General features: G+C 37.6%; 1 protein-coding gene across 2 annotated transcripts in view; it reads right to left on the bottom strand.

Moving 5' to 3' along the window:
- Window positions 1-22,081, bottom strand: part of TENM3 (teneurin transmembrane protein 3) — a 442,234-nt gene that overhangs the window by 141,645 nt on the left and 278,508 nt on the right. For both annotated transcript variants that reach the window (XM_040965819.1, XM_040965818.1), the window contains exon 4: window positions 12,849-13,087. In XM_040965819.1, coding sequence (XP_040821753.1) covers window positions 12,849-13,087 — 239 coding nt within the window. The remainder of the gene's footprint in view (window positions 1-12,848; window positions 13,088-22,081) is intronic.

Raw genomic sequence — 22,081 nt, 5'->3', positions numbered from 1 at the left:
GCCAATGCGGAGGCTGACAGCGGCTTACAAAAATCAAGCCGTTGTTTCTATCACCAAGGGAATTCAGTTAAGATATTGCAAACATGCTGTTTTCCTAATGTTTCATTAGTTTTCTCCTGTCTCTGTAGTCTGTTTTGGAATGAGAGAAGCATTCACTCTCCAACTTACTGGAAAGAACAATGCCCAAGCTATATCACCAGTCATTATCAGCTAGACCACCTTCAAGGATATGTGTTGATGAACATGTATTTCCTGAACACTCAAGATGCAGAATGAAGTCATGTACATGATGTATATACTGTGCCATCTGTGCCAAAAGACTGAGTCTGCTATCCGTGATACATGTGCAGGATTTGTGAGTGACGGCAGCAGCTCTGCCACTGAAAGCTTATGGATCCATCTCATTACTCAGTGACATGCAGCACCAACTCAACTTTCATCTGGATTCCCTTTCTTCAACACAGTTGTAGGAGCTATACACTGCTTTTCTTATTTGAAAGGAAAAGAGAGAGAGAGAGAAAAACCTCTTCCATCTGTTAGTTCACTCTTCAAATGCATGTGAACAGCCAGGACCAGACTGAAGCTAGGAGCCTGGAACTCCATCTGGATCTTTCACATGAGTGGCAGTAAAACAGCTATTTGAGCCACTACCTCCTACTTGCCAGGGAGCTCACAAGCAGGAAGCAGGACTGGAAGTGAAACAGCTCAGATTCAAATCAGGCACTGTGAGACAGCATGTTGGCATCCCAAGTGGCGACTCCGGTTGGTGAGCCAGATGCCTGCCCTGCATAGTGCCTCTATGTAATAAATGCTTATGAATGTCAGTGACTTACAGGATATATATCTATATATCTCTATCTCTACGTCTATATTAGCTTGTTTAGGCTTCTAAAAAAGTGGCAAAGCACAGGACTTGCAAAACTATAATTCTCTGAAATCTTGACACTTAAATCACCATTTTAAAAACTTGAACTACTCAGAATATGGAGATTTTTAGAGGAATGTGAATATATTAAAATATGGCAAAACTTGGAAAAAGAATCCCTCACAACTGTATAGCTTCCTCTAGGAGGTAAGAGTTGATTTGTGAGGATGTGAGCATGTGGTCGTCAAGAGCAAACTTCTAACAAAATCAATGACCACGGATTTGCTCACCCTGTCAGCTGCCTCTGTATTTGGTGGTCTCAGTTTCCTTTTCTAAAAATAAATGGCCCAGTTTCCCACTTTAAACATCCACTGCTTCTCTCTATGCAATTCTTTTCTAAGAAGAGGGAGGATTTTTTTTTGAAGTAAAAAGCACCTAAAAATATTACTCTACTAAAAATAGACAATGGTGATAACATTTGTGATTATTGGAAATGGATAAAGTAATAAGGCTAATTTACAATTAATTAATTTACAAATTCTATGTAACTCACATTGGCTAATTACATCATGCAGTTGGCTTGTTAAAACAAGAAATGTAGTTAATGAGAAGGTTAAGGATCTAGAACGAGACTAAGAAACCCAAGGAAAAGGCCTCAGGGTTTCAGACTGCTCAGCAATGATTCGTACACATTTTATTAAAGTGTGGTGATCATTTTTATGATAGAATTTGAATCTTCTATAATTACTTTTATAAATAAAAACACACAACTACCTTTCTTCACAATGAATTAAACATTTCAATCAAATCATTTTAAAAGGAAATTTTGTTACCTTTAAGGAAAAATCTGCATCCCCAATCCAATGCAGCAACAGTAAACTATGTTATTAAAACATAAGTTTGAAACTGTGGTTAAAAAAATCCTTTTTGTAAATGAAGCGTTAGTGGTCTGGTGTCAGAAGCAATCTAATAACTATGGAGACCTTTCTCAACAGAACAAGTATACAAAAATATGTATGTTTTTATTTTGCCATTCAATCTTAAATTGAAATCTTTAAATTCATAGATATATTGAGAAATGCTCTATACTGCAGTAGGAAAAGCTGTGGACTCAAAATACAAAGGCTTGGATTATGGCTCCTTAAAAAATATTGTTTCTAACACTGGACAATTCACTGACTCTTTGGGCCTAACTTTTGTTTTTCTAGAGACTGTGGGTAACAGTATTTGATTTACCAGGTGGTTAAAAGAGGTATCAATCATGGCAGTGCTAAAGGATTAACATCCAGAATATACCAGAAGCTCGAAAAACACAACAATAAAAAAACAATCAATGTAAGAAGTGGGTAAAGGACATGCAACAGACATTTTTTAAAGGATGAAGCACAAATGGCCAACAGACACATGAAAAAAATCTCAGGATCTAGTGGATCATCATGGAAATACAAAGCAACAAAACAAAGGAAATCCACCTTCACCCCAGTCAGAATGACCATCATCCAAAAATCAAAAATAACAAACTCTGATGGGGGTGGAGAAAATAAGGTACTCCAACACATCATATGCAGGAATGTAAACTGGGACAATCATTATGAAAGCCAGTATAGCGATTCCTCAGAAATCTGAAAACCATATGACTCAGCCATTACATTCCAGGGGATATAACCAGAGGAAATGAAGTCAGTATATGACTTGCTTGTACTACCATGTGCATAGCACTCAATACACAATAGATAATATAGGGACCAAGCCTGCTAACCGTCAGCAAGAACAAACTCAGGTTTATTGAGGTTAAGCACCATCCTCAGGAATGCAGATTTAGCAAATGATAGAGGTGGGATACAAACTCAGATGTTGCTGCTTTGAGAGTCTGTACTTAGGAACTATTCTAAAAATACCCAGTGGTGTGAAATGCAAATTTGACATTACATTTTGTTGTAGAAGATTGTGAAATTGCTATGGTAAAGATTGCATCTTACTAATTTTTGCCATTTCAGTATTGAGGAGAGCTAGTCAATAACTGTCGTGCTTAATGGAATTAAACTGACTATGATATTGGAAATTACAAGAAGATACACATAGGAAAAAACATCGGAATGTGACAAACTCGCTGTAGCATTTCATGTGGCTATTACAAGTAGTCATTTTCTAGGCAGCGTTTGTAGTCCTTGCACCTTCCTGGAAATTCAGAACAGTAAGTCAAAGGTGTCCTCCCCTTCCGGGGCAAAGAAAGGCTTATTAAAAATGCTGAAACAGTGAAAGAACTTTGTGCTACAAGAGGAAATGGAAAGCATCAGTGGAGGCTAACATTTAGGGGGAAGTCACACTCCGAGGAGATAGCCAACCAAAGTCCCGTCAGTGTTGCTCATGGTGCAAAACTTTTTCACGCATAGTTCTTTTCATGGTAAGCATTTCCACATAAGTTGTGAAGACCTCTTGTATGCAATTTAATGGAAACAGACTAACAGAGTACTCTTACATATTTGGAAAAAATCAGGTATATTTTGCATGGACAATCAGGTATACTTCACTTTGGGTATAAATTCTCAAAGTAGATGTCGCCTCAAATGAAGACTATAAATTCTTCTGAAAAACTTTCAAAATAACATCTTTGATCTCTTTGCATTTTGAGTATTAACTATAAGAAAAAAATCTAGCCAAATCAACAAAGAAAACCAGTAAGTAGTATCACTTTTTTTTTCCCTAAGATACATTTACACTTTTTAATACTGCACAGTATATAAGCTATAGTATTTCTGACCATTGATTTCTCAAGTCTCACTTTTAGGTATATGGGGAAACATAGAAAACATACTCCTATATTAGCATTTGCCAAAACGTGTAATTCCAGTAATCACTTAGGTCTTAGCCAGAGCATCTTAGGTAATGCTCAGATTTAGGCAGTTCTTCCCTTTGTGCATCCTCCTTATTTTAATGCTTGGTTTTAGCATCATGATTGAAATCAGTTGTGTAATGTTTGCATTTTCTGAAAGATATAATGTCTAAAATGGAAAGGACTGTCCACCCTGTTTGCTTCTGCTCCTATCTTGGTATCTCACTGAAATCACTCATGAAGTAAGTGCCGAATGAATGACAGATTAATGAATGGACAGACAGTCACTTCCTATTTCATGGAAGAAGTACAAGGTAAGCAGTCTGTAGACATGCTAAAATGTGGGAACAATAAGGTTCTGGACACCTGAATTTTATTTTATCAGTTATATTCCAGAATGAAATCTTTGAATACCGAGTAAAGGGAACTTAAAAGTTTCATGCTGAACTTACTATTAAATTTACTAGCAATCCATGCAGTTTTTTTGGAACTTTGTGCCAGTAGTATGCCAACTACTTTTCCTTTCATTCTTCTCTGTGTGGATACTTTCCTATGAATACACTGCTCTGAGTACTACTAATGTAAAAGCAAATGACACACAGCGCACCAATTAAATATTCATGCAACATAGCACTGAAATGGTAAATATTGGATTATGCTTTCCACTTGTCATTAGGAAATGCTGCTACACTCCACAAAAATGATAGCCTAAAACAGAAAACATCACTGCCTTTCAGAGTTTGTTTTTTATGCCTGCCACAGGCCGGAGCTCAGCTAACTAGTGGTACTTCTTACTGTCTTTGAATAAATGCTCCTCAAGTCAGGGAGGATATCCATGACCAGGCAGTAAAAACAGCCCGTTTAAATGTAATAATTCGAACATGTTATTCACTTCACTAAACTGAAGAGTAAAACTTAAAGCCTTTAATTTACTAAGTTAAAGAGTAAAATAAATTATTTTTATGGAGAGAGGAAGAGCATACTCTCTAAGGAATTCTTGAATTTGAACATGTATGATAAATTACAAGACAAACTCAAAACACTTTAATCCTATACTAATACAAAGCAGCCATAATTTAAAATTTTAAAAATTGTGTACAAATCCTCCACTTCAGATTAAATGTAAAAGTCATTGACCCAAACTTCACTGCACAATAACCTGAGTTTAAAGTGACCTTTCAATCTTTTTAAGGTTTTTAATAATATGTTGGATACAGAAAACTACAAATTAATGCATAGAGTCCATATCTGAATGTCAGGACAGAGTTCAAACATGCCAAAACAGCCAAAATTTCAATGGGTGCAGGAGGAATATATAAATGTGAAAGCAGGATTCCATATGTAAAAGGTGCTGGTTTTAGAAAAAACTCATTTCTCTAGAATGGGTTTTTATTAGCTGTTCTCCATTTTTGATTTGCTACCTACTATATTTTATCAAATTAGTATTTTCTACTACTCCAGAGGCAAATTATTTTATTCTGAGTACATTTACTATTGAATCAGATTTAAAATATGTACTTAATTTCATGTCCCCAAGTATAAAATATTAATATATCAATTCCAAATTTTTATAGGATGGAAAATTGTGAAACAAAAGTATAGTTAATGCTTTTTTTCTCCAATGTGATGAAATTACATTAGTATTAAAAAGCTGTCATTCCATCTCAGACAAAATGCATTTTCTGAATATAATGCATCTGAGAGTTAAGGAAAGAAGCTGTAGTAAAAAAAAATGGCATGAACTTCATTACTTCACTATGTTGTATGTTCTAATAACAACTCTTTTATCACAAAGGCATATCCAAAAAGAAAGAAAAAGAATGCCACAACACATTTTATCTCACCAAATATATACTTAGATGGGTGATCTCTCACAGAGCATAAAAGATTGGCATATTTTTCCTCCTGACCCTGTGTTGCATATATATAGCTAATACCATATCAATTTCAAGGTACAAGGGAGGTAAAAATGTTTATAAAATGCAAATAGTCACAGGAGTGAGATGGATGGCTGCTGAGGAATTGTAACTGCAACAAACCTGGATTCCACAGGTTATATTTGCTAGATTCAGAGAATGCTTATATTGTCAAAGTACCTTTTTAGCACACAGTTGACAACATCTACTGCAGGACTCAGCTGGGGGCAGCTGTTCAGAGGAAATAAATAACTGCATATGTATTTTTTAAATGAAAAAGAATATTGAAAATTTCAATAGTTTCTTGGCTCGCAATGTGTGTCAGGAGCACATAAGAAAAACAAAGTCAAACTATTTGTCAATGACAATGACTTAATAAACCTGCTCTCTGGGCCTGGCAGCGTGGCTAAAGTCCTCGTCTTGAATGTGCCAGAATCCCACATGGGTGCCAGTTTTAATCCTGGCAGCTCCACTTCCCATCCAGCTCCCTGCTTGTGGTCTGGGAAAGCAGTCCAGGACTGCCCAGAGCCTTGGGACCCTGCACCTGTGTTGGATGCCAGGAAGAAGTTCCTGGATCCTGGCTTCGGATCGGCATAGCATATGCTGTTGCGTTCACTTGGGGAGTGAATCATCAGACGGAAGATCTTCCTCTCTGTTTCTCCTCCTCTCTGTATATCTGACTTTCCAAAAAATAAATAAATCTTTTAAAAAAATAAATAAACCTGCTCTAAAAATTATAAACTTCCAGGATGTTGGGGATCCTGCTGGGGTTTTGGCAAGAAATAGGAAGTAATGTAAGTGGGCAATGGTTTCTGGTGTTGGAGACAAGTCTGAAAATTCATTATAACAGTAGCAAATATCCTTGGTGTTGGTCTTTTCAACACTCTAACAGCACAAAAATTTTCATCAAGTTCAACTTCCGTGGTAGCGTTACTTGAAGTTTGACTTGAATGCCTTTAGTTGCAGCTTCCATTAGTGTAATTCCAAGACTAATTTCAATTTACATTTAATAATACTTGAATGATTTTTAAGTTTCATGAGATTTATGGCATTTTTCTATGTGGACAATATCAAACTGTTGAGTTATCTCCACCCAGAAGAAAGTCTTCTTGAGTAAAGAACAATCAAGAGCCTCTCATTCCATAGCTGCCCAAACAGAAGCCTCAACAAGCAGTGGACTAACCCATTATTAGTTGAATCATTCCAAGTTTGTGCTCATCATCAATATTTTTAAACTTTACAATTATAAAAAAAGATGAATATATTAGGACCCAGAAAAGCAGGACCAGTGTCTTTTTCGAAAATTTTGAGAGTTAACAAGATATGTAGATCTTTCCCCTTCTCCCTCCCCATCCTCCCATTCTCATTTTCTCTCTCTCTCACATACACACACACCCACAACACAGCTGGATCATCCCCAAAATACCACTGAGGCTTTGGGCTGGGGCTGAAGAAGCAGAGAACCTAACCCAAGTTTTCCATGTGGTGAGGACCTAACTATCACAACTGTCTGATGCTTTCCAAGGTTTGCACTAGCAGGAAGCTGGAGTCGCAAGTCAATCTGGGCATCAAACTAGGCATGATGATGTAAGATGTGGACGTCATTTAATTGCTATGCCACATCCCTCACAAAGGTACCCTAAGAACAACAACAACAAAAGGTTTATTGATTTGAAAGGCAGAGTGACAGAGAAATAGGGAGAGACACAGAGGGATTTCAACTTCTGGTTCACTCACCTAATGGCTATAATAATCAGGGTTGGGCTAGGCTGAACCTAGAAGCCTGGACTCCACCCAGGTCTCCCACATTGGGGTAGGGCTCCAAGTACCTAGGCCAAACTCTGCTCCCTTTCCAGTTAAATTAGCACCAAGCTGGATTGGAAGCAGAACAGCAAGAGTCAAAAGTCACTCTGATAAAGTGGAGGCCAGCGTTGTCAGTGGTGACAACCAGCTGCATCACAATGCTACACCTAAAGATATATTATTGATAGGTCTAGATCACTATCTTTCATTATCTATCTCTGTATCTGTGCTTAAGAATCTGTACGATGTTCATTTGTAAGGACACATCAATTCAAAGATTCATGTCTTAGAGAAGGATTTTACGCAAGAGTAATTACAATGAGACTGCTGAAAAGAAATTTGCCGTACATTCATGTGGATTTCATAAATTAGAATACAGAAAATCATGGCACATCTATTCCATTACATATAGGTTAAGGCTTCGCAATTCTACTCACTCCTCCTCCCCAAGGAAAGGACTGAAGACCAGCTTCCTAACAAGTGTCTAGACTTGTACTGTCCCATTGGTAGCCACTAGCCACAAATGACTGCCTTGATTGATTAGAAATAAAACGAAAAGTCTATTTCCTCACAGTCACTAACCACATTTCCAGTGTTTATAGCCGCTGTGTCTAGTGCCTAGTGAATTGGATTGTGCAGAAACAGAAAATGCCTGGGAACAAACAGAACATAGGTTGGCAATGGCCAGGACCCCTGCTCCTTAAGTGTGGTCCATGGAGCAGAGGCGTCATTTGTGAGCCTGCTGGAAACACAGTCCCAGTTTTCACTTCAGAATATGCATTTCAGCAACAGTCCTAGGTGACTCAAGTGCCCTGAAAGTTTGAAAGTCTGGATTTATTTTTTGAAGTTACACATTTCTTGAATTCCACTAAAGCAATCTTAGAAAACATCAATGTAATTCTTCTTCATGTCTCTTCTTAAATACCTTAAATTTCTTCCCATTTTGGTTTTTCAAAAGCCTCATCACCTTCAGGCCAGTGTCGACTTAACAGCTGTGTGACCTAACGTAGTGTGCCCAGCTAAACGACAGCTTTCCTATCTGTTAGGTGGAGATGATTCTTAGAGTTGTGAAAATTCAGTGAAACAATTTGTACGCTGCTTCACAGATCAAGTCAAGCACATGGAGCATTCTACAGGCACTGGCATGGTCTTCAGCTGCTTTGTCCTCACTGTTCCAGGGATGATCTTTCCTAAGGCACTCTAACTCTTTTCACAGGAGGCACATTCATTTTCTTTCACCCTCATCTTTTCTTTCTTTCTTTCTTTTTTTTTCATTTGGATTGTTCTGGTCATCAGGTTGCTCTGAAAGCATGTATTGTTTTAAGCTTGCTTGAATGCATGTCTTGACTGTGTTTCTACAATAAAAAGCTAAGGTGGATCTGTGACATCAATCAGTGATCAAGAAAATGTTGAGTTACAGCTGCTTATTGAAAATCATGAAAATACCAGATTCTTAAAAACTGAGGAAAAGTAGCCTGTTCACACTTACACATTTACAAAAGTAACATAAATGGTCAATAAATAGATGAAAAAATTTAGTATTACTAGAAATACATTAAAACAATAAAATGTTTTAACCTAAGAGACGGGCAAAGGTTGAAAATACTGACAATAAAATAAATATATAAATATATATACCAAACTTGCTTTGCTAATTATATAAACTAATGTTAATATGACTAGAAATTGCAAAAGTTATTTTATGTCTAGCCTTTGGCACAGCAAGATTTTCTGAAAGAAATTATACTCATGGAAATTTTCAGTCAAATGAACACCCAAACATATATTTAAAACCACATACATAAGGAAACAGTTGCCTTTAGGGGACCAGCTAATTAAAAATAGCCTCCAAACAAAATATTATCAGTGATATATAATGGATGATATGTGGAAAAACCTTAATGTGAAATGCATTTACAAATACAGTCTGTGGGGACCAGTGTTGTGATATATTGCATTAAGTCCCTGGAAGTGACACCAACCTCCCATATCAGAGCTTAGTCTGAGTCCTGGCTGTTCCACTTCTGACCAGCTCCCTTCTAGTGCACTGGGAAAGCACTGCTTGGTCCCATGTCACTTACATGGAGACTCAGATGGGGCTCCTGGCTCCTGTCTTTGGCTTGGGGTAGCCCTGCTCATGGCATCACTTGGGGAATAAGCCAGCAGGTGGGAAAATCTCTCTTGCTGTTTGTGTCTTCTACTCTATCACTTTCCAAATAAAATAAATATTACCAGTAGCTATATATATATATATGCATGGAAAAATAACTGGAAGGTATTAACACTGGTTACCTTATGTGCTGTGGAATTATAATTAATTTTCACTTTCTTTTCAGGTTTTTTTTTCTTATTCTCTGAATTCTGGTAGGACCAAAAAGCAGCAAAGTGCACACCCAGGTGCCTGCTTCCTCGTGCTGCTCTGTCTTCTTCTGGAGCTGCTCACCCCATTTGTGCTCAGGTAACCTGATCTTAGAGACTAGTTCAAACCACAGTCTCCTAACTTCTATTTGTATGGAAATGTTCAGGACAGAAATAATTCCTCAAACTGTTTTTTTTTTTTTAAACTTCCTTCTTAGGCTTTGACTTTACATAAAAGGTCAATATGAGAGAAGGAGACCAGTAAGGGGGCAGGGAAAAAACAGATGAACAACGACGTTTCAGGAGGTTGCATTTCTGAGAAAGGCTGACATCAATCTGATGAGGACACTGGTCTCCTGATTGATTCTGGCTTTATCAGACACATCTGACTGGACAGGCGAGTGCTTCTCTCTCTCCCTGCTTTACACACACACTTAGTAGGAAAGGACAACCTTCCCTGAGACAGGTGCTTTCTTCATTGTTCTCAAGGGTGAAGGCAACATCTCCAGTCACAAAAATCTATCATGCAAACTGCTGAAGAAATGAAATTCCATATGATTTGGGAAAGAAACTTTGTTAGTCATGTAGAGACAGGAAGATCAATGACAATTCTAAGCATATGCTCCTAACCTAAGTACCTCATACAGCAATAAAATTATGAGATGATTCTTTAATGAAGAAAGAGTTGGATGAGGATTGTCTCTCCTTATTCTGAGCATAAAAACCAGATTAAAACAAGTGCTTGATGAAACCTGCTGAAGTAAGAAGAGCCCATAAACTTACTATGTAATAACTACCATGGAGGAAATTAAAGGGAACAGTGTGTGACAACAGAACAGACAGAATAAAGCAGTTTGGTTAATACCACTAGATAATTGGGGCCTGCATTGTGGTACAGTGAGTTAAGTCGTCATCTGCAACACTGGCACCTCCTATTGGAGTGCAGGTTTAAGTTTTGACTGTTCCACTCCCAATTAGCTTCCTGCCATTATACTTCTTCTGAGGTACACTGATAGCAAATGCTGGTCCAAGCGCTTGGGCCCCTGCCTCCCAGGTGGAAGACTCAGATAGAGTTCTTAGCTCCTGGCTTCAGACTAGCTCAGATCTTGCTGTTGGTACATTTGGAGAGTAAATCAGCAGATGGAAGATCTTTCTGCCTCTCCCTACTATGCTTGTTTAGTGTCTCTCGTTCTCTATCGCAATGTCTTTCAAACAAACAAATGGATATTTAAAAGAAAACAAAAGCAATGTGGACAAAGTGAAATTCTTGAGTTTTCACTTAGAAGAATCAAACTCTGATAATTTACCAAGGGGTTCTTGCAAAGAGTACCAGTCTCATTATTAACAGTAATCCAGTCTCTCACCAGAGCACAACCTTTCCTGCAAGTAACACCATCAAAATAAAACTAAGTGGCAACAGGTCTGCTGTTGAAAATATTTAACAACTACTGGGACACAGTCACTTACACATCAGAAATGGCACTCACCCATCAACCAGAACCTGAATTCTACCCATGTAAATTATGTACATAACTAGTATGCACTATAAGAAAAAAACCTTCTATAGACACATATGCTTAATTTATTATATTGCTTTTATGATGGGTGCATTTCAGAACCACTTATAATTCTTGGCCACACACTTCTGACAGGTATAAATAATTTATACAGCCACCTAGGAGAGTTTCTGTTAATGGCTCGAGTACTTTCCAAATGAGGATTAGAAATTTGTGTCTGAAAATGCATTTATATTACTGTGAACTTTCTCATTTCCTTTGAGTGCCTTGAACTAGCAAAGTGTTGATCCACTAGAGTGTGATGTTGGTTAGGCAACAATTCCTTCTAAATGAGAAGTAAGCTGACTTAGTTTGAGATGAGTAAAAGGTCTCATCTCACTGTAATGATAGTTTGTGTCTGGGTGTGGTGCTGTATGAAGCACCCTGACAAAGAGAAGGAGGATGTGTCCAGAATCAAAAAGAGTATTCTGAATCATTAGCTATAGCTTCCACAACCAAAGGCTAAGGAAAGAATAGAATGTGTCAAGGAATTGCTCTGATAAAGTTCCTACATGTCCTACAATTCTATTTTCCTATTAAACATTATGACTCAGACGGTTACATCGTTTTCCAAAGTACCTAATTTACATCCATGAAGAATTACAGCTAAAGGTAGACACTGATTCATGGGAAAAGCTTTGTCATGTCTACATGCAGCTCCGTAACACTCTTGCTTTGTTGCAGCATGCCATGGAGGCACAAGGAACTGCTCTGTACACTTGAGATGGTGTCAACAGCTGCTGTTTTTGGCAGATAAGCCTCTGTGACTGATCCCAGTGGACACTGGTAGAATTTTGAGGTAGTAGCCTTTCCCAACCCTTAAAAACAGACCAGAACAGAATATGGTCATTTCTGGCACTCTAAGAAAGCAATTTTCATTACTTTGAATGCTCACATATTCATATGAAATTAGTTGAATACAAGGAGTATTTACAACTTTTTTTATAAGTCATTTCCATCATTTGAATTATGAGTAAATGAAAGGGCATGATCAATAGCACATCAGAAAACAGAAAAACTTCACCTATACCAATGAGTATATAGTCCTGTCACTGTTTCCTGGATCTTAGCTCTCTGGAGCGTGCCCCTGAGTACAAGATGATGGTCCCAAGTGGTGAGTTTTACATTAAGATAGCTGAGCTGGCTGCAAGCCGTTGATTCTGTGTTGAAGGAGATAGCCGTACACTGTTCAATCCTGTGAGAGCATGTGCTACCGTGTGTACATGAAGCCTCACAGGCTATCTATGTTTTGCAAAGGATAGCCAAACACAAAGCTGTATTGTGGTTGGTATCCAAGAAAAGGCTTCCGTCTTTAAGGAAATGAACAACTCTTCTATTTTCCTTAATCTGTCAGAAATTACTACTCTGTGATTTATAAGGTATGCATAATGACTACTGACTCCTTCCCACCAAATAGAACCTCTTAATATGCTTTCTGTCTATATTTTTAAGAAAACCCCAACAATAAAAACTCCAATGCTGTGATACACAGATGCAGAATTTTAGAGAATTCTTACCTATAAAATATGACAGGAGTATTGCCAGGAGCACGGAGACCCCTACAGCACACAGTGCAGTACATTTCCAGCTACAGTACTTTGAAGACTTCTTGAATTTAAAAGCACTTCTTGATAGGGTGTTTCTAGGCAGCGGCCGAGTAGGCGGTGAATAAACAGAGCCAGATGCCATTGTGTATCCTGGGGTTGCAGTACTGAACAGTGGCGTCGTTCCTGTTCCTGTTTTGAATAGGAAATGCCTATGGAAAAGGAGAATATCATTTTAAGACACAACCACAAAACAAAAGGAGAGACAGCTGAATGTTAATTTGCTCCTGTTGTTTCATACAGTTTTAAAACATTAATAGCCCAGAAAACGTAACTCAGAAAATGACCCCCAATGAAAGAATCATTTTTAATGCATACAGCAGGGTTTTTGCATACAAATAAGTACCATCCCTTCAAGTCAACGTATTGAAAGACTATAAAGTTCTTTTAATCAGAGCATTTCCCAAGAGAAACCATTTTGGAACTTCACTTGATTTGCCTTAACAGCAGTTTTACAATTCCCCTAAGAAACCAGCCTTGTTCCTTTATAGCTACATGGGTACTGGCTGCTATATGAGAATCCATACTCATATCAACACAAGTATGCATGGTCACGCCAGTGTTCAGCAGAATGATTTATGTTCTGGATGGCCATGGGAACATTTGCATCCTAGCCAGCTGCCCACTAATGAGTACTATCAGGTTTGGCCACAGGCAGCCTGCCAACTCTCAAGGGATCCCAACTACTTTATTTTTAGCTCTTGTCAAACATAATCAAGAAAGCAAATCTGCTGGAGCCAAGGGAAGGCAAGGAATCACAGAACACTTTCTAAAACCAAATCTAAATCAACCAAGGGGCCAGTGAGCAGGTTTTTGATTGACTACAGAAAGATCTCTAGCAACTGAGCTGCTCAACAGCATGGCCAATGGCCTCTAAAAACTGTAGGGCCTAAACTCAACAATGCTTCAGCAAAAACTGGATATGACAAGAGAATATGTAATGGATTCTTTAGGCCAAATGACCAATTTCCAAGTCTCCAAATTTGATGCTGGAAACATGGTATGTTTAGTTTGCACCTCCAAACACATCCAGTAAAACCGACAGACGGTGCCTCCTTCATCTTCAGGAGGCTCTAGGTGTTCTTCTGAGTATTCCACCATGGCATGGCAAGGTCTTTATGCAAGGTGATTACCGCTCAGCTACATCACTATGAATTAGGTAAAGATGAAATAGATCAAAGAAGTTAAGGGCATATCAGAGGGACAAAACTGGGAAACCAGATTGCCAAGATGTAACGTCAGCCTCTCCATTTATTAGGTATGTTTCCTGGGACAGGATACTTGTCCTTCTGTATTTTGGCTTTTTAACTTGCAAAACAAAGACAGTAAGGCTAAGTACTTCACAGGGTTGTTTGAAGCTTAAATGAGTTAATAGTCACCACAAAGTGCTTAAAATTTGAGCACTGTAAGCACTACATAAGAATTTGAGAAATAAAAGAGGAATCAAATGCGTGATTTTATGATTTTATGCATATTATACCTTAGGGAAGGCTAAACAAATATTTAAACTACAGAGACAATCTCCAGAAAATTACCAAATAGAATAATAGTGTAGCTGCCACACAGATATGGTAGCACATGAAGACATGTCCAATACAGGTGTAGTGGGAAGAAGTCTGGATCAGAAATCAAAAGACATGGGTTTGTAAGTCCCTAGTAATGTGATCTTGGAAAATTTCAGGTTAGTTTGGAATTTTCAAAATTTGTGTCATGCAGATAATGATTTCATATATCCTAAGCCAATCACTGTTATCTAAAAATGCTTCTGAAGCATTTTTACATTAGTGAGTTCACTTTCGTACTACTTAATACAACTAATTTAAAAATTTATATAGAGTAAGTGGAGGCAGCAGTTTTAGTACTTTTATGATATTCATGTTCAACATGGCTGTTTAAAAAAAAAGACTCTAAAACTATACTCTTCAAGTTCAAGTTCAGATACTATCTATAATCAGGTGGATGATGTTAAGTTACTCATGTTCTGAGTCCAGGTTGCATCATTTTTAAATTGGGCAGTAGGGCAGAACACTGTTTTCTTTATGGGCTTTTAAAATGAGGTTTAAGTGAAGCTATATATATATATATATACACACACACACACATATACACATATATGTGTATATATACATACATGTATGTATATATTTACATTAATATCCAGCATAAGGTATTTTGCCTCAATTCACACTATCAGAAACTATGTTAAAAAAAAGACATAAACATTTAAAAGTATAATTTGATATCTTTCAATTCTACTTAAGAATATAACATCATCAACATCAATATGCACAAATGAATTCCCTGGTTTACAAATTTGATCCTGGCACGTCTACACACTGGCATGTGGCCCAGATGAGAAGACAGATGGTTCATGCCAAGAAGTAGCCTGATCATTAAGATCAGGCAACAGCAAATTTTTCTGTGAAAGATCAGAGAGTAAATATTTCAGGCTTTACTCCCTATACTGTCAAACTCTGCTCTTAAATCATGGAAGCAGCCAACAATACATAGGGATTGAATGTAACTGTGTTCTAAATAAGACTTTAATTACAGACACTAATTCTAATTTCATGGAATTTTCCTGTGTCATTGAAAGCCTCCTTGTTATGTTATTGATTATCTGAAGATATAAAAAACATTCAAAGTACAAAACAGGTAGCACTGATAGATTTGACCTGTACACTGCAGCTGGCCGGTGATTAGATGCTTTGCTTTTTCTTTCTACAATGTGAAGAGTGAATAAGAGCCTCAGCAGCCCACAGACACTCCCTTTGAGACCAGTGTCACTGAAGAGGACTTAAACATTTAAAAAAGCAGCTCTCTTGGAGAAGGTTGGACAGAGACTTTACTATTATCTTCCTAGGAGTTCTGTTCTAAGAAATTCTGGCATGCACTAGACCATGACATTTACAGGTCCAAATGATCTGTTTTGTCAAGAAGAAGAAAAGGGTAGACAGTACCCCCAATTGTGGAATGCCTTGCCTATACAAATGTTGCTTTATGTCTGCTCAATTTTGGAAACTCCCAGCAACAATGCAGACTTGTGCTAGGTATCTATCCTGTTCAACAGCAGTCACAGTAAGTAGCACACAGCTCAGTGCTGTGTGCTATTTCATCATCCAGTCACAACAATGCAGTGGAGTAAAATGACAATAGCTACAGCCAGCCTTCATCATCTAAGGCTCAGTCTTGATGTTAACTCCTAACTGCCCAGTCCAATGCCCCGTTCCCTTCATTCTCTTTCAACACCATGCTTATTTTCCTCAAAGTATTTGTTAAATCAGTTACTGCCTTGCTAGTTATTCGCTTGCATGGTGTGTTCAATTTTTTTTAAAGGTTTATTTATTTTTATTGGAAAGTCAGACATATAGAGAGCAGGAGAACAGAGAGAAAGATCCAGCCACTGGTCCACTTCCCAACTGGCTGCAATGGCTGGAGCTGAGCTGATCCAAAGCTAGGAGCCAGGAGTTTCTTCTAGGTCTCCCACATGGGTGCAGTGTCCCAATCCCACTGCTTTCTCAGGCTACAAGCAGGCAACTGGAAGGGAAGCGTAGCATCCGGGACACAAACTGGCACCCATATGGGATCCTGGCATGTGCAAGGTGAGGACTTTAGTCATGAGGCTCCCTTGCTGGGTCCTCTGGAATTTCCTGAAATGATTATTATATTTCAATAAAATTAGATTTCAATATTTTTATTAATAATAATATACAATGTTGATGGAATGTTGTACCCACTGTAAAGATTTATTATTTTTCTTCTACTACTAGTATGTAAACTCATTAAATCTTATTTCCATACTTCCAAGACTTACTTACAAAGTTCCTGATACATGCTAGTTGCTCAATAACTACATGTAAAATAAGTAGAATGGTGTTCATTGTAGACACAAGGAAAGTAAGTCTCTGAAAAATTTTAAGACCTTGGACAAGAAACCACAATTAATAAATAAAATCACAAAATATGTAAATAACAACCTATAATTACAAGGTAGAAATTGCAGTGACCAAAATGAAAAAGTATCCTTGGAAAATGTTACAGCTTTATTCAAAGCAGTTTAAGGCATATCTTAGTGAGAAAATGAGATTTTGACTTAAGCCTATGGAGACTCTAAAAGTTATGATCAATACTGTTTTACATGTGACAGATATTTAATAATTTTAATGTATTAATTTAAACATTTAATTGTTATTTAATATCTAGTTATTAATATTCATTACTTTTAATTAGTAAATACCTATCACATGTAAAACAACGAGTTTGACAGATGGTGATTTCAAATTAAGAGAGCCCTGTTTTACTTTCCAGAATCTGAGACATCAACCTATGATGTGACAGGTGATCGTGGATAGAAACTTTTTAGGATTAGGCTTGGGCACAGGCCTTGTAGCACAGCGGGTTAAACTGCGGCTCTCAAAACAAGCACCTCCTATTGGTGTGCCATCTTAAGGCTCAGGTGTTTGTGCTCCGACCCAGCTTCTTGTGAATGAGCTTGAGGAATTCAGTGAATCATGACTCAGATGAGAGAAGCAGATGGTCACTGGCTCCTGTTTTTAGCTTGACCCAGTCCTGGCTATTGTGGCCATTTGGAAAGTGAACCAGTAGATAGAAGGTTCTCCTTGTTTGTCTGTCTTTTAAATAAGTCAATCAATGTTTTTAAAAGTAAAGAATTAGGCTTCAGAAGCTATGAAATTAATTATCTTATTATTTTTTTAATTGGAAAGACAGATTTACACAGAGAAAAGGAGAGACACAGAGGAAGATCCTTCATCTCTTGTTCATTCCCCAGGTGGCTGCAACAACCAGAGCTGAACTGATACAAAGCTAGGAGCCTGGGTACAGGGTACCAAGGACTTGGGGCACCTTTTGCTGCTTTCTCAGGACAGCCGGGACACGGACAGGTATCCATATGGGATCCAGGTGCTTGAAAGGCAGAGGATTAGGCTACTGGGCCATTGGGTTGGGCCCAAAATTAATTATCTTTCTTATAGGAAAATGCAACTCTGAGATACCACTGAAAAGAAAGATGTACTGTTCTCCAATAGACTAATGAGTAATATTAGTGCAAATGAAAATCTCTTTTCCTTGAATGTTTCTAAATATTTAATGTTTAAATTCGGCTTGTTATAAGGTAGAACAGAGTTTAATCCCATTACTTTGGACACCATCTTCAAATTTCAAAAGTACATTAGTTTCTCCTCTATATGACTAATCTTTAGGAGAGCATCAGTTTAGGGCCTTGGCACTACGTGTGCATAATACATACAGAAACATACACCACTGAAAGGGCTGAGTTACCAATGCACTGTATTTTAAAATTACTACTCTCTGGGTGCACAAACAGCTGATACATAGTCAAAGCATGAATTTGTGTAGATTGGTTAAACCGATATATTGAAATAATTTATAAGTTAATGGTATCATTTGTGATGGCTCAGGTAAATTAGGCCCCAAAACATGGTAAAAGATACATGTAGAAACCTTTTGGAGTTGTCAACCTAATCTCTGTCCACAGATTCTCCATAGCAGAGAGAGGCTGACGTCAGATCTGCTAGAACGCTCTTAGTTTGGGGTTTATGTCCTCTTTCCAAAGACAACAATGTCCTGACTATCATTCTATATGATATACAAAACCTGACAAGATATCTGGCACTGTATGCTTTGAACTTGACAAACAGTGAGTGAACAGATAAATGAATACTGAAATTCTGCCATTAAAAAAAAGTTCACCAGGACTTTCCCCTACGAGAAAATGAATCTGTCACCTAATTTTCTACATGGCACCTACTTCTTCTGTATGTCACGAGTCTCTCCAGTCCTATGACTTTATGACAGGTCACACAGCTTTGGGAATTTGCTTCTTGCCTCTAAAATATGCTGCAAACATTACTATCCAAAGATGTATGGTTTTGACCTGGCATCCACATGAGATTTGAAGAGTAAAAGCAGAAAATTGTCTTTACTCCTCAGACCATATTTGGCAATCAAAAAAAAAAAAAGTGAATCCTGTGAGAATGCTCCTCATTGTATTCGGCAATAAGGCTGCCGCACAGCAGCTTCTTTTCAACACACAGCACACAGGCGCAGGCCGATGCTGTTCTGATGTTTCTAACGGTGCCCTGCATGACGCCTGCCTCCAGTGCCTCAGCTATTTGTGCCTCTGTTTTCACTCCAGTGATGAACTAGAGGGGCACACTTGAAGAGCGACTATCAGAGACTGAGATGAGGAAAATCAATTTCAAAGCCCAAAAGACAGCTGGTGCAGAAGGTCACTGAACACTAACAGTTGCTTTGCGGCTTTGGAATCTTGAGGGGGATTCTATTTAACAACAGCAACAACGAGACAAGAACGGTGGAACTGCGTTGCATCATTAACTCAGAAGGCTGTGAAGCAGCGGACGTATGAATGGAAAAGATTATTCTACATTAAGCCCAATTAATGACTGCTGTTTTTTCATTTTCAGTTCGAAGACCTATTTCTTTATTGATCTGCCCTCCAACCAATCTGTTCATTTCAACATATATCTTCTGTGCTAGCTTATATTTTTACTGGGTTCCATGACACATCTTTCTATGGATCATGTCACATATTTGAAATTAGTAAGGACAAACACTGACTTTCCTAATTTTTCTTGTTTTCTACTTTCCTGCCTTCTTGGTCATGGTTTACTAACTCTATCCTTAAGCTCTGACAGACATGGGGTGTTTTCTCAATTACTCCACCTTGCTCTCTGTGCGTCCCTTCCTGCCCAGGAGTCAGCCCGTCAGAGACGCTCACGTTCACCCGTTCACAGCATTCCTTCAACCCTCTCTTTTCCTTTCTGCCAGAAGGGAGAAGTTCCACATTTTCATACCTCATATTCTTTCTTTTAATCTACTTGTCAGAAAAAAAGAGGGGGCCAAAGTAACATTTTCATTTCAGATTTTCTTCTACACTGAAATGAAATGTCATGTCACGTCTTAAATATTGCACCTGCATAATATACTCATTTACTTCTATATTTCCAGTCATCACTTCTGCTTATTCTTCATTCAGGCCACTTAAACTACTTCTTATGATTGGTTTTGCTTCTTTTTACTGCATCTGTTAGCAGACACATTTTGTTCTTAGCATTTCTTCATTTCCAATTGATTTTCACATTCCAAACAAAGTAAACTTACCATCATTAGATTTTCAGTGGCAAGGTAATTGGATCTTTCAAATAACTTTAAATATGCCTTTCATAGTATATTACATGCACTATAAATGCATCAATGCACATTTTAAAAACCCTAAGATCAAATATAAAATTTAATAAGTTATAATTTAGTAAGTTTATATAAGTTGCAAGCATAGGAGAGTCACTGGGAAAAATGTGTTAATACTAGTCTTTTATTTAGGGATTAATATAATCATATTCCTTTAATTTTAAGTACATGGTTTAATAAGTTGGAAAATATATGGGCCCTAAAGAAATGCATTCCTGGAAAATGTGTTACTCAAAGTGATTGACTCATTTCCTCAATGAGAGCTGAGGACAGAAATAAAAGTCAAAAGGAAAGTGCACCACCTCCGAATGAAATTTTAATTAGCTTTATACATGGTTATCATCATTAAAAAATAGTAGGTTTTCTTCAATGTATTGTATCGTGCTAAAACCCTCGTTCAGAGATTAACAAACACAGCACTGATTAGAATAAAACGAACATAGCAGTTGGTGCTCAACTTTTGTCCTAAAGGCACAGTTGAAACCTTATTAGCAACATGTAGAAAAATATTTCTATTGTGTATAACATCTACTGCAACACCCAGGAGAGAGGCACTACTGCAAAGCTGACGCCAAGGCTTTCTTCCCCTGCTTATCCTCTTGATTGGACAAAGGATCATTCATGTTACAATGAATGCAGACTCAAATAAAAAGGCTTGAAGTTTCTACTGATGTTTGTAGGCAAACCACTAAAAAGTTCACAAGAGTACAGATTGTTTTCTTCAAATTATATGTCCTGATTTCAAAGACAATGTTCCAAGTAAAGGACAGACTTTATTTGGCTAAATTTATAACCTTTTCAATATCCAAAGTTCTCGCTTAAGAGCCAAAGAAATTTTAAGGTATCGGTTCCTTTTCCCTCCGGCAAAATGTAACTTTCTGGATTTAAGAGGCTTATTAAATGTCTCACAAGATTTCCTCAACATCAAACAATTTTTCCAAAATGACATTTTCAGATCTAAAGCAAATGAATCCAACACTTGTGGATTAAATTTACTTGGAAATATATGAAGGATAAAATTAACTACCAAGTTCGAAATAGTTTTGTAGTCACATGATGATGTCAAAACAATGGATGCTTGCCTAGAATTCATTAAGATAATATATTTTAAAACACTGCTAAAATATAGAACACTTAATTGCTATAGTGCATAATTTTCATTCTGTCGATTAGCGCTCATTTAATTACTTATAGCCTTTAATTGAGAGCATAATTATTAAAATACTACAGAAAGTAAATTAGCTCAAAATATCTGTCAGCATAAATTTGAAAGTGATGATGTTTTTGAAAGATAACATTAACTATAAGCCAGGTAATCTGAACATTTTAAATGTGTACTTCCTGCAGAATTCTTACTGCTAAAGTCTCAATTTTGAGTTCCAAAGCCAACTATCTTATTGGTTAGGAGTATATTTAGCAAATGATTGCAACTAATTAAAAGGCTGTAAAACAGTTCATTTAAATGACACCCTTTTACAGCTAGCATTGTGGTGTAGTGAGTTAAATCATGACCTTAGGTAGCTGGTATCCCATATGAGTGCTGGTGTGAGTCCCAGTTGCTATGGTTTTAACACATCTCTTTGCTAATGTGCTGGGAAGGCATTGGAGGATGGTCCCAACCATTGGACACAGCTACCGATGTGTGGGATCTCAGCTTCTGGTTGGACTAGTCCTGGCCCTTGGGGCCAAGTGGAGAGTGAACCAGCAGATGGAAGATTTCTCTCCATGCCCTTCAAATATACATAAATGAACTCTTAACAAAATAAAATTATGTGCTCCAGAAAATAACGGAGGAAGGGAGGTTGGACTTCTGATACAGAGGCGATAGACAACTAACTGCATTTCATGTTGGAATGCCCAGGTTTAAGCCGGGATGCTGCTTCTAATGCCAGCTTTCT

Source organism: Ochotona curzoniae, unplaced genomic scaffold (genome assembly GCF_017591425.1).
Source record: "Ochotona curzoniae isolate NIBS_2020 unplaced genomic scaffold, NIBS_Ocur_1.0 scaffold_4505, whole genome shotgun sequence".
Taxonomy (NCBI): domain Eukaryota; kingdom Metazoa; phylum Chordata; class Mammalia; order Lagomorpha; family Ochotonidae; genus Ochotona; species Ochotona curzoniae.
Note: the sequence above shows the minus strand (reverse complement) of the source record. Positions and strands in the feature narration are given on the sequence as shown.